The sequence below is a fragment of the Pelophylax lessonae genome, assembly GCF_965119305.1.
Source record: "Pelophylax lessonae genome assembly, chromosome: 9".
NCBI classification, from domain to species: domain Eukaryota; kingdom Metazoa; phylum Chordata; class Amphibia; order Anura; family Ranidae; genus Pelophylax; species Pelophylax lessonae.
The window spans coordinates 257,933,925-257,951,514 of NC_138776.1; the positions used below are offsets into that span (position 1 = coordinate 257,933,925).

Here is a 17,590-nt window from a genome sequence, read left to right on the forward strand (position 1 = left end):
AGGCTGGAACTCTTGATGGGAAGTTTCGCTTTTAAGAAAGCCTCTTCCCCCCTAACATTATTGGATGTTTATTTTATTGGGGGGGGGGGGATACCTAGTTTTGGTAAGTACCAGCTCCTGCTGGAACTGCCTAGAGATTCCACCAGAAGTGCCCCCCCCCCCCATATAAGAATTACAACTGCTTATATAATGCCGTCAATTTATGCAGCTGATTTTGTCCCCATCAGGATGATTTCCCTTCCCATCGTATTCTGTATGATATTGGCCACCTCGACAGGAAATGAAAGTAAATCGCCCTAAACCTAGAGATCCCCATGAGAGGTTCTAATTCTTCTCCAAGTCAATTCAAACCTAAAAAAAAAAGGTTTTTGGATAGTGCTGAGCTATAAAGGGGTCTATGATTTACATCAGATGTGATTAAGTGTTCTTTAATGTGTTATTGGAAGCAGTGTGAGGGGTCAGAACTTTTAAGTAACTCTGTGCAGACATTCTTTATCCCAGTACAGTCCAGATAATTCTCAGTTTATTATCTGTCTACAGAGAGGAGAGTCCTGTGTAGATCACATGACCACATCAATGAGGATGGAGGAGGACCCAAGTCGCATGACTGAGAGGATTTTGAACCTCACCCTGGAGATCATCTACCTGCTGACCGGAGAGGTGAGGATGATTCTGGGAGGTCACATGACATAAGACTTATCTCTTTATTAAAATATAGACCTGACCTATTTTTCCGCCTGGCCTTGATAACCCGCGTCTGTTTTCGTGGTGGACGGACCATGGCTTTGTGGATGTCCACTCGTTATTTACCCCTACAAAGATACTCCCTTTTGGGGCCCTCCGCTCCTCACATGATATACCCTTGCGGGAACATTACCGATATATGCAACTCCACAATTTCCTTCAGCAACTCATTAAACATAAACCTTTACCCTATACGCTCACGCCATTTGAAAGCCTCTGCAGGGCACGACCCCACTCACCGGGACTCATATCCCTCCTATATGCTTCTATTGTTTCTTGCGATACACCCCCTTTCACGGTCTATCATTCTAACTGGGAACTGGAATTGGGAAGTAAGATGGACAAGGAGGACTGGCAGCACATGACAGCAGCTCTCTCAAAATGTTCCCGAAATGTTTTAATTCTAGAAAACGCTTATAAGGTGTTTTACAGATGGTATTATACCCCAGCCAGGCTGGCTAAATTTATACCTGCGTACTCTCCCTTGTGTTTTCGTGGATGCACTCAGGAGGGGACCATGGCACATATTTGGTGGACATGTCCCAGGGTGCGCAGACTATGGATCAGGTTCTATGCTTTGCTCCGTAATATTTTTAAGGTCACCCTGAAGAGAGACCCATATGAGGCGCTTCTATGTAAACCTATACCTGACTTGACCCGTAAACAATGCCAGTTGGCCCAGCATTTGTTTACAGCTACGAAATTGACAATTGCCCGATCCTGGAAGACCCCGTTGCTTAGTTTTGAGGCGGTCAAAAACCGTAAGAATGATATTTTAATTAATGAAAAATTGACAGCCATAGTCTCTGATACCCATGATAAATTTCTTAAAGTGTGGGACCCCTGGATCCCGACTGTTGCCCCTTCCAGATTTCAGACCACTCTTCTTTCCCTTTGATACCCCCTGGACGCTCGCCCCGCAGGACCCGTTCTCTCTTCTTTTTCCCCATCCTCTCCTTAGTCTTCTTCTATTGTCGCTTCTTTGTTTGTTTGTCTTCTTTTCTCACTCCTTCTTTTCCCTCTTTTTCTTTTGTCTCTTTGTGCTGCTTTCTTCTCCGGCTCGGTACTTTAGGTCCATGCCTACGTTTGCTTAATGGAACGTTCTGGGACTTTTTCCCCTGTTGTTTTTATTTGCACTATATGTCACTGGGGGGACTTTTGGTCCCTCTCAGATGATTTTTTGCTGATATCCTGTATGTGGTCTACAATGTTTTAGGTTTGGCTTACGCTCTGTGTCTGCATCCTGTTTTGCTGAGACCTGTTTTATGCGTTCCATTTTTTTCTTCTCCGTATTGTACACATATGCCTTGTTTTGATGTATGTTTATGCCTTTTCTTAAAATAAAAACTTTTGTACAAAAAAAAAAAATATAGACCTGACCAGAGAGATGAGAAGGATTCTGGGAATTCTTTAGTGACACTTGTTACATTTTCTCTTTACACAGGATTATAAAGTAGTAAAGAAAAGCTCTGATGATCCATTAATACCCAGCAGCTGGCTTCACAGGACATCACCCATCACAGTGCCTCCACCTCACTGCCTGACAACAGAGGTAACCAGTGCCAAGAAGATTCTACATGTCACCAACAAGATCATTGAGCTGCTGACAGGAGAGGTGAGCGGTGCCGGGAATTCTGGGACATTATCCAGTAACAGACAAGGGAGGTGTCTGGATGGTGACTGTATCATTGTGTGTGTCAGGTTCCTATAAGGTGTCAGGATGTCACTGTCTATTTCTCCATGGAGGAGTGGGAGTATATAGAAGGACACAAGGATCTCTACAAGGACGTCATGATGGAGAATCAGCCGCCCCTCACATCACCGGGTAAGAGGAGACTTTATTGTAAAGGAGAGAGCAGTACGGAGGCTCCACCTAGATCCCCCATCATCTGATAAACCCATAGAAACAATGTATTCAGTCAGTGTGTGTGTTTCCTACAGATGGATCCAGTAATGGGAACCCACCAGAGAGATGTCCCCGTCCTCTGTATTCCCGAGATTCCACACAGGAAGATCACACCATCCCTCACCATCATCAGGTAGATGGGACTTAGCAGCCAGAACTCAAAAAGAATTCTAAGATATGAGAGTACATTCTTCTATTTAATCTCTTGTTTCTTTTTACAAAAATATTTTATCATCTTTGGGGTTTAGGGTGAAGAACTGAAAGACATCAAAGTTGAGGTTAAAGAGGAAGATGAAGAGACGTTGGTGAGTGGAGATCAGAAGTCTATGGAGGAGGGGGAGATGATTATGAAAAGTAAACAGGAGGAATCTTCTCTACATATCGACACAAGTAAGTAATAGACACTAATGCCCCATACACACATGCAGATTATCTGCAGACTTTTGTCTGCAGACTTACCAAAACCATATAATATGAGGTCAAACCTAAACACTTTCAATTTGTATGCAATCCGGCAGGCCCTTGCACTACATAGAAAAGGTAAATCTGCAGACAAAAGTCTGCAGATAATCTGCACGTGTGTATGGGGCATAAATGCAAAAAACTGTTCACATTTTCATTTTACTAGAGGTGCACCAAAATGAAAAGTCCAGTACCGAAAATTCAGGATGCACTTGGCTGAAAACCAATGAGTATAAAGTATGCGTATTAAAATAATTTATAGGTTAACAAAAGACAAATATCCATCAAGTTCAACCTACTAAATTGACCAGAAATACAGATGGAGGCAGAAAACAAATTTCTTCCTTATTCCAGATGGAAATCTGATAACGCCCAACAAAGTTTTTTTTTCCTCTACAAATATGGGTAGCCATAAATATATTTGGATTTGATCAAATCCAATCATTTCATGGTAACATAGAGGTTCAAGACTGTTTGTCATTGTCACCGCTCGTACAGCAAGCAACCCTTCTGTATTTCTAAAAGTTCCTTCTGCCCTTGTTCAAGATGGAGAACCTGGCATCCTTCAATATGAAAAAAATGAGGAAACCTTAATTGCTAAAAGGAAGAAAATTATTGCTGTGTAAATACCACAACCAAATGTTCCAGAAACGTAGGTGTAGATATATGAATGTACCATCACCTTTCATCAGTATAACTTTTTCCCAACAAGAAGCTACCCATCACAGGGCTTTTTCCTCACTACCGAATAAAGAGTAGCAAGAAGATTTTAAAAGTCACCACAAAGATAACTACGTTTCTGACTGGAAAGAGGATCATGTTAGAGGTCCATCTCCATTCCTCAATATAACGTCATGTTCCCAACAAATGAGCAGGAGATACTGTACACCATATGAAAGGTCCATCTCCATTCCTCAATATAATGTCATGTTCCCAACAAATGAGGAGGAGATACTGTACACCATATGAAAGGTCCATCTCCATTCCTCAATATAACGTCATGTTCCCAACAAATGAGGAGGAGATACTGTACACCATATGAAAGGTCCATCTCCATTCCTCAATATAACGTCATGTTCCCAAAAAATGAGGAGGAGATACTGTACACCATAAGAAAGGTCCATCTCCATTCTTCAATATAACACCATGTTCCCAAAAAATGAGGAGGAGATACTGTACACCATAAGAAAGGTCCATCTCCATTCTTCAATATAACACCATGTTCCCAAAAATGAGGAAGAGATACTGTACAACATATGAAAGGTCTATCTCCATTCCCCGGTATAACGTCATGTTCCCAACAAGTGAGGAGGAGATACTGTACACCATATGAAAGGTCCATCTCCATTCCTCAAAATAACGTAATCTTCCCAACAAATGAGGAGGAAATATACCATATGAAAGGTCCATCTCCGTTCCTCAATATAACGTCATGTTCCCAACAAATGAGAAGGAGATACTGTACACCATATGAAAGGTCCATCTCCATTCCTCAAAATAACGTAATCTTCCCAACAAATGAGGAGGAAATATACCATATGAAAGGTCCATCTCCATTCCTCAATATAACGTCATGTTCCCAACAAATGAGGTGGAGATACTGTACACCATATGAAAGGTCCATCTCCGTTCCTCAATATAACGTCATGTTCCCAACAAATGAGGAGGAGATACTGTACACCATATGAAAGGTCCATCTCAATTCCTCAAAATAACATAATCTTCCCAACAAATGAGGAGGAGATACTGTACACCATATCAAAGGTCCATCTCCATTCCTCAGCATGATGACATTTTTACTAAGAAATGAAGTGGAAGAAGGTTCATTTTTTAATATATGAATACTGTTACCTGGTATGATTTGAGTAATTTGTATTCTTAAACTGGCTTTTTTTCATATTTTTTGGCTATAATTGAAACCACTTCCATGCCTGATTTATGGGAAACTCATAAAATGTATTTAAAAATTGCTTTCCAACAGATGGGATCTATGTCTGGAATACCACAGAGAGACATAATCTTTTATCTACAGACGTTTATGAAGAAGATAATGACATCACACAATTTTCTCCAGAAGTAAATCCCGTTACTCAAAACCTAAATCCCGCACCTTACCAACTGAGGATATCAATGGATTCCTCCAATCCTGAGGAATCCGATCAGTCACATACTGTTACTCCAGATATCCATCTGAGATCTCACACTGCGGAAAGAACAATAGATCCATCTAATTCCAAGGAATCTTTAAATTATGGAAACAACACAGGAGAGAGTTCATTGTCAAGTTTGGTGTGTGGGAACATAGTATTGGTTAGACACGACCTAACTATTCGTCCCTATTCATGTCCAGAATGTGGGAAATATTTCATTCTAAAGGGAAACTTTCTAAGACACCAGAGAGTTCACACCGGTGAGCGCCCTTTTTCCTGTTCAGAGTGCGGGAAATGTTTCTCTCAGAAAGGCATTCTCATTAGACACCAAAAAAGCCACACTGGGGAGCGTCCTTTTTCCTGTTCAGAATGCGGGAAATGTTTCACTGAGAAAACAAGCCTTCAATCGCACCAGAGAATTCACACTGGGGAGCGTCCTTTTTCCTGTTCAGAGTGCGGGAAATGTTTTACTCAGCAGAGCATACTTCTTAGACATCAGAATATTCACACGGGTGAAAATTCTTTTTCGTGTTCAGAGTGTGGGAAGAGTTTCTCAAGGAAAGGAAGTCTGGTTGGACATCAGAAACTTCATGCTCGGGATCGCCCTTTTACATTTGAGAGTGTTTGAAATATTTGACACAAAAAGATGATCTAATAAAGCAACTTGTTGGCAGAGCTGAACGTGTCCAATGGGATTCCCTCACCAACATGCTCGGTAATGACCAGGACACAGGCAAGGGGGCCGCGGTCATGTAAAGATCAGCATTAGAGCGGCAACCCAACTTAGAAGCGAGCCGTTCGCCTTGAACAGTTCCACCTTGTACATGGAGAACTTCTCTGTAATCACTCGTCCCATGTAACTGTATACCTTCTCCTCTCTTCCGAATGCAGCATTTCTGAGGTCTATTCATCAGAGTCCATTTCAAACTTCCAGTACCCGACTGGGTACCCCAAAAGGGGGGCCACGTACTCAGTAGAGTTTCACATGGTGCAGCATTCCTTCTTTATTCCCATGTGGAAGGGAAGTCTCCTAAAAGATCTTTCCATACACAGCTTTGTTCATCCTAGCTTAGGCTGCCCAGTTCATACCTAATAGGGAAAACCCTTTCATCAGTGTTCATTTCTATATTCCGGTACCCCGACTGGGTACCCCAAAGGAGGGCCATGTGCTCAGTACAGTTTTACATAGTGCAGCATTTCTTCCCCTTTATTCCCATGTGGAAGGGAAGTCTCTCAAAAGATCTTTCCAGATAGTTCATCCTACCTTAGGCTACCCAATTTATACCTCTAGATAGAGAAAGTTCTTTCATCAGAGTCCATTGCCGATTTTCAGGACCCCGACTGGGTACCCCAAAATAGGGGCCACGTGCTCAGTAAAGTTTCACATGGTGCAGCATTCCTTCTTTATTCCCATGTGGAAGGGAAGTCTCTTAAAAGATCTTTCCATACACAGCTATGTTCTGCCCAATTCATACCTCTAGATAAGGAAAGCCCTTTCATCAGAGTCCATTTCTATATTCCGGTACCCCGACTGGGTACCCCAAAAGGGGGGGCCACGTGTTCAGTGCAGTTTTACATGGTGCAGCATTCCTTCGCCTTTATTCCCATGTGGAAGGGAAGTCTCTTAAAAGATCTTTCCATACACAGCTATGTTCTGCCCAATTCATACCTCTAGATAAGGAAAGCCCTTTCATCAGAGTCCATTTCTATATTCCGGTACCCCAAAAGGGGGGCCACGTGTTCGGTGCAGTTTTACATGGTGCAGCATTCCTTCCCCTTCATTCCCATGTGGAAGGGAAGTCTCTTAAAAGATCTTTCCATACACAGCGTAGTTTATCCTAGCTTAGGCTGCCCAATTCATACCTTTAGATAGGGAAAGTCCTTTCATCCGAGTCCATTTCCAACTCCTGTTACCCCGACTGGGTACCCCAAAAGGGGGTCCACGTGCTCAGTACAGTTTCACATGGTGCAGTATTCCTCCCCCTTTATTCCCATGTGGAAAAGAAGTCTCTCAAAAGATCTTTCCAGATAGTTCATCCTACCTTAGGCTACCCAATGTATACCTCTAAATAGAGGAAGTTCTTTCATCAGAGTCCGTTGCCGATTTCCAGGACCCGACTGGGTACCCCAAAATAGGGGCCACGTGCTCAGTACAGTTTCACATGGTGCAGCATTCCTTCTTTTTTCCCATGTGGAACGGAAGTCTCTTAAAAGATCTTTCCATACACAGCTTAGGCTGCCCAATTCATACCTTTAGATAGGGAAAGTCCTTTCATCAGAGTCCATTTCCAACTCCTGTTACCCCGACTGGGTACCCCAAAAGGGGGGCCACGTGCTTAGTACAGTTTCACATGGTGCAGCATTCCTCTCCCTTTATTCCCACGTGGAAGAGAAGTCTCTCAAAAGATCTTTCCAGATAGTTCATCCTACCTTAGGCTACCCAATTTATATCTCTAGATAGAGGAAGTTCTTTCATCAGAGTCCATTGCTGATTTCCAGGACCCCGACTGGGTACCCCAAAAGGGGGACCACATGCTCAGTACAGTTTCACATGGTGCAGCATTCCTTCTTTATTCCCATGTGGAAGGGAAGTCTCTCAAAAGATCTTTCCATGCACAGTGTAGTTCATCCTAGCTTAGGCTGCCCAATTCATACCTTTAGATGGAAAAGTCTTTTTATCAGAGTCCATTTCCAATTTCCAGTACCCCAAAAGGGGGGCCACGTGCACAGACCAGCCCATCTGGGACCAACAACCATGCCATGTTCAAAGTCACTTAAATCCCCTTTCTCCCCCATTCTGATGCTCGGTTTGAGCTTCAGCAGGTTGTCTTCACCCCGTCCAGATGCCTAAATGCATTGAACTGATTACCAAGCAATTGAACAGGTCTACCTAATAAAGTGGCCGGTGAGTGTGTGTACACCAGGGAAACTCCTTAAAGCACGTTTTTCAGATTTTCTATGTAGAGGTTCATCTCTGTTCTCAATGGTACATTGTATTTAATGTATAAATAATGTTATATGAGTAAATTGTATTCTTAAACTGGCTTTTATTACTATTTTGTGGTTATTTGTGAGACCAGTCTCATGCCTGATCTCTGAGAAACTTATATTTAAAAATTGATTTCCAACAGATGGGATCTATGTCTGGAATAACACAGAGAGGCATTGTAATTTATCTACAGGCGTTTATGAAGAAGATAATGACATCACAGAATATTCTCCAGGAGTAAATCCCGTTACTCCAAACATAAATCCCACACCTTACCAATTGGGGAGATCAATGGATCCCTCCAATCCTGAGGAATCTTCTGACCAATCACAAACTGTTACGAAACACTACGAAAGGAAGAATGGATCCATCTAATTCACACAGGAGAGAGTTCATTGTCAGGTTTTGGTGTGTGGGAGCTCAGCACTTGTAGGTGACCGTCGTTATTCATGTCCAGAGTGCAGGAAAAGTTAATAGACACCAGAGAATTCACACTGGGGAACGTCCTTTTTCCTGTTCAGAGTGCGGGAAATGTTTCACTTATAAAGCAGATCTTATTAGACACCAGAAATGTCACACAGGTGAGCGTCCCTTTGTTTTTATATTTCTTTATTAAATTTTCCAGGTAAAAAATTATTTACAACACTCCAATCGCTGGAGAATTTTTTCATATACATTTTACACATATTACCTTTTATCCCTTTTTTTTTTTCCCCCCCTCCCTTCCTTATCCCTCCCCCCCCCCCGTCTCTTCTTATCATTCGACTCCTATTATTTCTCTGTATTCCCTTGTGTCCTTAAACTCTTGCCACTCATCCCAAATCTCCTCTTCATTCCCCTGTTCTTCCTCCTCCCAGGTCCTCAGCTGCTCCAACTTTCTTATTTTCTCTACTTTTAACAGCCATTCTTTCCTGGAGGGGGCCTCTTCTTTTTGCCAATTAAAGGGAATCAAGCTCTTAGCTGAGTTTAATAAGTGAGGGAGTAATGTTTTTTTATATTGTTTCACTGACATATGGGTTCCATGAAACATGCATTTCCAAGGATCCAAGGGAATATCTATTTTAGTAATTTTACTTATTAATTCTATAACTTCACTCCAAAATACTTTAATTTTTGGGCACTCCCACCATATATGGGCTATAGTCCCTACCATCTGACATCCCCTCCAGCAAAGTCTTGAACTCTCTACCTGAATTCTTCCCATCTTATCAGGAGTATTGTACCACCTTGTGATCAATTTATAGTTCATCTCCTCCGTGTTGGTGTCTATCGCGGATTTATGTACTAATTGAAGGCTCTTATCCCACTGTTTGTTGTTACTACACGGGCCGAGGTCTCTTTCCCATTTTTCTTTTAATGTTATTCCTCTCTCTTTTGTTATTGTTAATAGTATTTTATACACATTCGAAATATTGTTTATTATCTTATCTTTAAGACATAATTGCTCAAGAGGGCGGAGGTCGTTTTTATCTCTCAATGGCTGCGGTAGTGACAATGTGAAGTGCTTTAGTTGGATATACCTCCACTCATTTATCTTCCAGTTTTCTTTCCTTTGTTTCAGCTCCGCCAAGGTTATAATTTTCCCCTTCTCTACTATATCCCCTAATTGTGCTTCTCCTTCTTCTATCCATTTACCCAATTCCTTCTCTTCCCCTGGTGCAAAAAATTTTGTGCCCTGTAACGGGATCAGTGGTGAATTGTGTTTCCAATTTTCTTTTTTATGTATATTATCCCAAACCTTAATAGCATGTCTTGTGATTATATGCGTGTTAGTGTCCAGATTTCTAAACCTCTCAGGTATCCATATAACTTTTGCTAGGTGTGTACCACTCATCGTGCTTTCTATTACCACCCAATTTCTATCATTATTTTTTTTTGTCCATTCTATCACCCTTGTGAGTATTGCTGCAAAATAATAATTTTTAAAGTCGGGTAGGGCTAGTCCCCCTTGTCCCTTACCTTTACATAGTGTAGTGTACTTTACCCTTGGCTTTTTGTATTTCCAAATAAAGCGGGATATTAATCTTTTCAGTGTTTTAAAAAATACTTGAGGTAATGAAATCGGAATCATCTGGAATTTATATATAATTTTTGGCAGGATTATCATTTTTATCGTATTTATTCTCCCTATCCAGGAAAAAATTCTCGGAGATAATCTATTTAATTCTGATCTTACTTCATTCAGAAGTTCTAGAAAATTTGTTTTGTAGAGTTTTTCTGGAGTTGGGGTTAATTTTATCCCCAAAGTATTTAATCTCATCTTTTCTCCAGTTAAACTGAAATTCTTTTTTTAACATCTCCTCTTCTTGTTTAGGGATATTAATATTTAATATTTCTGATTTTTTTTTATTAATTTTTAAATTGGATAGTTCTCCATATTGTTTCATTATTTTAATTATGTTGGGCAAAGTAATCCTCGGATTACTTATGTAGAGCAGGATATCATCTGCAAAGGCAGATACCTTATGCTCCACTTGTCCCACCTTTATGCCCCCGATGTCCACACTATTTCTAATAGTTGCCAGTAGTGATTCCAAAGATAAGACAAATAACATCGGAGACAAGGGACATCCTTGTCTTGTTCCATTGAGCATTTTAAACGAGTCTGACAAAGTTCCATTGACCTTTACCTTTGCAGTTGGTTGATTATACAAAGTTTTGATCCAGGCTAACATTCTAGGTTTTATTCCCAACTCCACTAGGGTGTTTATCATGAACTCCCAGTCTACCCTGTCAAATGCTTTTTCCGCATCTATTGACAGAAGTAGACTGGGAGCTCTGCTTTTTACCATATGGTCTATCAACAGTATAGTTTTTATCCCATTGTCCCGTCCCTGTCTCCCCGGGATGAATCCTACTTGATCATTGTGTATCCACTCCCCCATTAGGTTCTTCATTCTAGTGGCCAAAATTTTTGTGAATAATTTAGTATCAACATTAAGTAGGGAGATGGGTCTAAAACTAGAACATAGTACCGGGTCTTTTCCCTCTTTCCGTATAACTGTGATTGATCCTGACAGGGCCTCTCTACTCATCTCGTACTGAGTCCCTATTCCGTTTATATATTCTTTAAATCTTGGGATTAAAATGTCCTTAAATTTTTTATAATAACCTATGGTAAACCCATCCGGTCCTGGGCTTTTACCTAGACTCGTTTCTTTAATAGCTCTCTCTATTTCTTGTTCTGAGATTGGTCTTTCTAGGAATGTTAACTTTTCCTCATCTATCTTTGTCAATCCTGCGTCTACAAGGTATTTTTTGATTTTCTCCCTCCTTTCTGTTTCATTCCCCTGTATCTCACCTTTCTTTACTGCATACAGATTTGCGTAGTAGTTTTGGAATTCTTTGGCTATTCCTGTCGTTGTTTGAATTATTTCCCCATTTTTATTTTTAATTTTATCTACAAAATTTTTTCCTTTCTTCTTTTTCAGGATTTTTGCTAGGTTTTTCCCAACCTTATTACTTTCAATGTATTTTTCTTTTATGCATCTTTTCATTTCCTGCTTTATTTCCTGTTCTAGTAGATCTTTCAATTCTTCTCTCTTCACCTCAAGTAAATTATTTATTAATATATCTTGTGTATTTTTATGTTTTTGCTCTAATTGATGTACTTCTGTCATTAGCCTAATCTTATCTTTTATTCTTTCTTTTTTCCTTTGGGTCCCCTTTGAGATAAATATGCCCCTCATATAAGCCTTATGAGCTTCCCATACCATGTCTTTTGGTGCATCTTTTGTATCGTTTATTTGAAAATAGAATTCCAACTCTTTCACTATTTCTTTTTCCCACTTTTTATCTCCAAAAATCTCCTCATTTATTTTCCAAGCATCCATCCTAGGCCGCTCTTTCGCCATTTTTATTTTTACCATAATGGGGGTATGGTCCGACCAAGTCTTGACCCCAATCTCAGCCTCGCTTACCCTTTCGATCCACCTATGTTCGATTAGTATATAATCCAATCTTGAGTATGTTCCATGTACACTTGAGTAACATGTATAATCTCTATCTTTAGGATGGAGAATTCTCCAAATATCTGCCAGTTGATTTGTAAATAATTTTTCCTTTATTTTCTTTGCCTGTACTTTATTTATCCGTAGGGTTTTTGATGTGGTATCTACTTTAGGGTCGAGGCAGAGATTGAGGTCCCCTGCCAGTATGACTCCTCCTTTTTTAAACTCCATTAATTTTCCCAGTACTTTACCTAGGAAGTCTACTTGTCTTTCATTAGGGCTATATATATTTACTAGGGTCAAATCTTCATCTCCTATTTTTCCTCTTAGAAAGAGGTATCTTCCCTCTGGGTCTACCATTCTCGACTCGAGAGCAAATCCAAGGTCCCTAGAGATGCCAATGGCTACTCCCTTGGACTTCCTCCCGGGTGAGTCCGCGTAATACCAGGTAGGATGGCTCTTAGAATATAATCTAATATTAGTTGCATGAGATAAATGAGTCTCCTGTAAGAATGTCAGATCTGCCTTCAAATAACTAATTTCTTTTAAAATTTTTTTCCTTTTTTCTGGAGAGTTTAAACCTCGGACATTGTAAGATAATATGTTAACTATAACCATTGTTTCTTAATCTTCATTACTGTCTTTCTCTATCATCTCTTCAACTCTAAGGTGGCCATAAAAACTGTTCAACCAACACCAGGGATCCCTAAGAGATGGCATTAATCCCTCTGATTTTTCTTGTCTTTTGGGTTCTCTTAATTCTTGTATTTTCTTATAGGAGACGTTTTGATCTATTGACTTCTTTTTCCCTCTTTCTTCCCCTTTCCTCTTCCCACCCCTACCCTCCCCTCCCCCAACTATTCCCGGTCCCTCCATCAGGGTTGTCGATTCTCCTTCCTCCCTTTCCAATCGACTTGTGGCCGAGGTCGAGCTCTGCTAATGGTCACCGTTCCCTCCCATCTTCCCTACCGTAGGGTCTAATGGTGACGGCCCGCTGATCTCCATAGGGCCACCTGTTTTTTATTCTTACTTGCTCCTCCTCCCCTCCTCCCCTTCTTCCGCCAGCCCTCCCCCCCTCCCCCAATCCCCCCGGTCCCCCCAGTCCCTTTTCATCCTTTTGTTTTCATCTTTTTCTTCTGTTTCCACTGATTCAATTCTCCTTCATCAACTTCTTCCTCTGGGCACTCCTGGTCTGTCCAGCCTGGAATATCTATGAGTGGGATTTTTACTGCTTCACAAAAGTCTTTGGTTTCCTCTGGGTATCTAAGTAGTACTGTCCTCCCATCTCTTCTCACTCCTAAGCCTGCAGGGAAGTTCCAAAAGTATTGTATATCTTTTTTCTTTAATATTTCTACCATTGGTCTAAGAATGCGTTTTCTGTTAATTGTCTCTTTTGCCAGGTCTGGGAAAATCTGAATGTCCTCCCCGTCATATTTTAATTCCGGTCTACTTCTCATTTTCTCCCAGATCTGGGCCCTTGTCTCGTATTTATGGAATCTTGCAATCACATCTCTTGTTTTCTCTTTTGGTAGATTGGTTGGTTTACGCAACCTATGAATTCTCTCAAACTCAATTTTATCTGTGGTCGCCTTTCCCAGCAGAGGGTTAAATAACTTCTCCAGGGTTTCTTCTAATTTTTCTGTTGGCCCTTTCTCTGGTAATCCTCTTATTCTCAGATTTTTTCTACGATTTCTATTCTCCTGATCTTCGATTTTGTATAACATATTTCTCTGCTCCATTTTCATTTTTCTCATTTGTTCTTTTAGATTTTTTAGTTCTTTTCCTTGGGACTCCACCTTCTCTTCTATTTCTTCTACTCTGCCCAGAATATGCCCAAAGTCGACGTGTAAGGTAGCCATCTCGGCTTTGATGGATCTTTCAAGGCTGGCAAACATTTCCCGCATTTCTGATTTTGATGGTGGATAATCTTTTTCATTAAATTTCTCTTCTCTATTCATGTCTCCATCCTCTATTGTTATACTGCTTTCTCTTGACACTTGTAGGCTTTCTTCTCCACTTACTCCTATATGCTTTTGATTCTTAATTTTCTTGGTTCCCTCTGTATTTTGTTTGGGTCTAACAACCGGTTGATCCTCTTGCTGTGTGTTTTGATCTTTTCCCTCAGATGTCATGTATTTTTTAATTGTTCCTGGGCTTGCTGTAGTTTTTGGAGGTTTCCCTGCCACTTCCTTTGCCGGTTTACCTCTCATTGTGGATTCGGCTCTGGGGAATAAGCCCTCAGTATAGCTTCCTCTTATGTCTCAGTATGAACTAAATATCATATATATCATTCAGTGATTCAGGTAAGAGAGGTCCCACACTTTTTGCACGACAGTCTCACTAGTTCTTAAGCTATAGACTCACGCATGATAATATAGCTGTGCTACCAGGGGAAGCAGTTTGTTGAAATCAAACGTATGAAAACCCTGGTGGTTTCCCCTCTCACTCAAGCACTCAGACTCCCGCACATCTCTCAATGCGCGCAAGCAAGATCTGAGGGGCCTCCGCACTCACCCAAGTGAGTAGAGTCTCGCACTTTTTCCAGGGCCGTTCAACTGGCTCCTAAGCATACACTCGTAAATAAATACTGTAGCAGTGCTTTCTAAGAAAGCTAGTATTTGAGATTGGTCATATAGGAATTCTGGGGGGTTTCCCCTCTCATTCAAACAGGCAGAGTCCCGAACCTTTTCAACACAAACCCACCTTCTCTTAAGCCTTATACTCATAGATGACAATATGTCTTTGCTTTCAGAGAGGGCCGGTATATTATATCCAATGAAGGAGGATTCTAGGGGGTTTCCCCCCTCCCTAAGTAAGCAGAGTCCCACACATTTTTTCCAAACAGTCCCGACAATTCTTAAGCTATACACTCATGAAAGATAATCTAGCAGTACTTCCAAGGAGGGCTGATATTGAAATCCTGTGCAATAAGTCCTGGGGGTTTCCCCTCTACCATAAGTAAGCAGTGTCCCGCACAATTTTCAGAACCATCCCCCTGAATCATTAAACTGTAAACTCATAGATGAAAATATACAGATGCTTTCACAAAGGTCTGGGAATGAGATCAGGTGTAGTGCAATTCTATAGGGGTTTCCCCTCATACTTTGGTAAACAGATTCCCGCACATTTTTTCTCAACAGTCTCGTTGACTCTTAGGCTATATACTCCTGGGTGATAATTTAACAGTGCTTCAAGGAAGGCTGATTTTAGGATCCAACGCAGGGGGGTTCTAGGGGATTTCCCCTCTCGCTTAAATAAGCATAGTCCCGCACTATTTTCAGATAAGTCCCTCTGTTCTATTAAACTGCATGCTCATAGATGATAATAAGACAGTGCTTTTTAAGAAGAGCTAATGTTGAGAAATAAACGTACAACCTCTCTGGGGGGTTTCCCTCGCACTCAAGCAAGCAGGGTCCCACACCACTTTTCCATCACAGTCACATTAGCTCTTAAGTTATATAAGTAAGCAGAGTCCCACACATTTTTTTCAAACAGTCCCGACAATTCTTAAGCTATACACTCATGAAAGATAATCCAGCAGTACTTTCAAGGAGGGCTGATATTGAGATCATGTGGAATAGAATCCTGGGGGGTTTCCCCTCTACCATAAGTAAGCAGCGTCCCGCACAATTTTCAGAACCATCCCTCTGACTCATTAACCTATAAACTCATAGATGAAAATATACTGATACTTTCACGAAGGACTAGGAATGAGATCAAATGTAGTGCAATTCTATAGGGGTTTCCCCTCATACTTTGGTAAACAGAGTCCCGCACATTTTTTCTCAACAGTCTCATTGACTCTTTAAGCTATATACTCCTGGGTGATAATTTAACAGTGCTTCAAGGAAGGTTGATTTTATGATCCAACGCAGGGGGGTTCTAGGGGATTTCCCCTCTCGCTTAAATAAGCATAGTCCCGCACTTTTTTCAGATTAGTCCCTCTGTTCTATTAAGCTACATACTCATAGATGATAATAAGACAGTGCTTTTTAAGAAGAGCTGATGTTAAAAAATAAACGTACAACCTCTCTGGGGGTTTCTCTCGCACTCAAGCAAGCAGGGTCCCACACCATTTTTCCATCACAGTCACATTAGCTCTTAATTTATACACTCCAAAATGATGATAGTATTTTTAAGAAAGACTGTTTTGATATCGTTCATATGAAAATTCTGGGGGGTTTCCCCTCTCACCAGTCCCCTTCGGCTAATCTGTGGCGTCCCTTGTATAGTGGTATGGTGGGGATGATTACGATATCCAATGTTGCTGGGTCTCTCCAGACTGGATCCCTCCAGCACTGGCCCCTCGACGGTGTTCACTCCAATCAAACCTTCTCTCCTGATCCTGGACGCCGGCTCTCCCAGCTTCTCAGCAGCTCCTGCACTCGGCGGCCACCTCTCCAATACACAGCCGATTCCAGTCTCCCGGAGGGACCCAGGGTGCTCGTTCTCCCTCCTCCAAGCCTCAGGGGGGGTCGGCAACCAGGACCGGGTCGGGGCCTCCGGGTAGCGGGGTGGGTGGGGGGGCAGCGGGATCCAGCTAGGCAGGCATCGAGGCTAGGTGAGAGAGCATTCCCTCACATCTCTCTGGGCGGTGGCTCAGAGACTCAGCAGGCCGTCGGGATCAGCTCCATTAGCAGGCTCAGGTGAGCGTCCCTTTACTTGTTCGGAGCGCGGGAAATGTTTTTCTAGGAAAGGAATCCTTCAGTTATACCAGAGAATTTACACTCAGGATGGCCTTATTTAATGTTCAGAGTGCGGGAAATGTTTCACTGAGAAAGCACACCTTATATGAGACACCACAGAATTCACACAGGCGAGCGTCCTTTTCCCTGTTTAGAGTGTGGAAAAAGTTTCACTCAACATAGTGTACTTCTTAGACACCAGAGTATTCACAAGGGTGAAAATTATTTTGCGTGTTCAGAGTGCGAGAAATGTTTCTCTAGGAAAGATACTCTGGTTGAACAGTTGGTGTGAGAGTACAGGAAATATTTTACACGAAAAGAAAACCCAATAAGGCAACCATTTGATCAATTGAAAAAGTGTGTGAATAAAAAAAAAAAAAAAAAAGGTTAGGAACAACCTAGCAAAAGTTACATTTTGGTTATAGGTAAAGTCTCAGGCGTTGCGTAACCTCCTGGTTACTTACATTCCTTGGGGAATCCATGGGTAAGATCTGACTATAACTGATCATATGTCTTTTCTCACCCCCCATTGGGGTGGCTATATTTCTTCTTTTACATTCTCCATGAAATGTGGAGGAGAGCTGTCGGAGAATGTAGTGTGGATGGTGAAGGGAAAGCTGTCAGAGAATGTAGTGTGGATGGTGGGAGGAGAGCTGTCGGAGAATGTAGTGTGGATGGTGGAGGAGAGCTGTCAGAGAATGTAG

At 41.4% G+C, this 17,590-nt stretch overlaps 2 protein-coding genes across 2 annotated transcripts in view; both read left to right on the top strand.

The window, feature by feature from the left end:
- The window catches only part of LOC309564402 (uncharacterized protein), an 880,901-nt gene that overhangs the window by 855,658 nt on the left and 7,653 nt on the right, over positions 1-17,590 (top strand).
- On the top strand, positions 545-5,890 carry LOC309563419 (oocyte zinc finger protein XlCOF8.4-like; the record flags this gene model as incomplete). Its single annotated transcript, XM_082267816.1, has 5 exons — positions 545-660; positions 2,189-2,359; positions 2,446-2,569; positions 5,094-5,522; positions 5,715-5,890. The coding sequence occupies exons 1-5, from the start codon at positions 565-567 to the stop codon at positions 5,888-5,890; spliced, it is 996 nt and encodes a 331-aa protein (XP_082123942.1). The 5' UTR covers positions 545-564.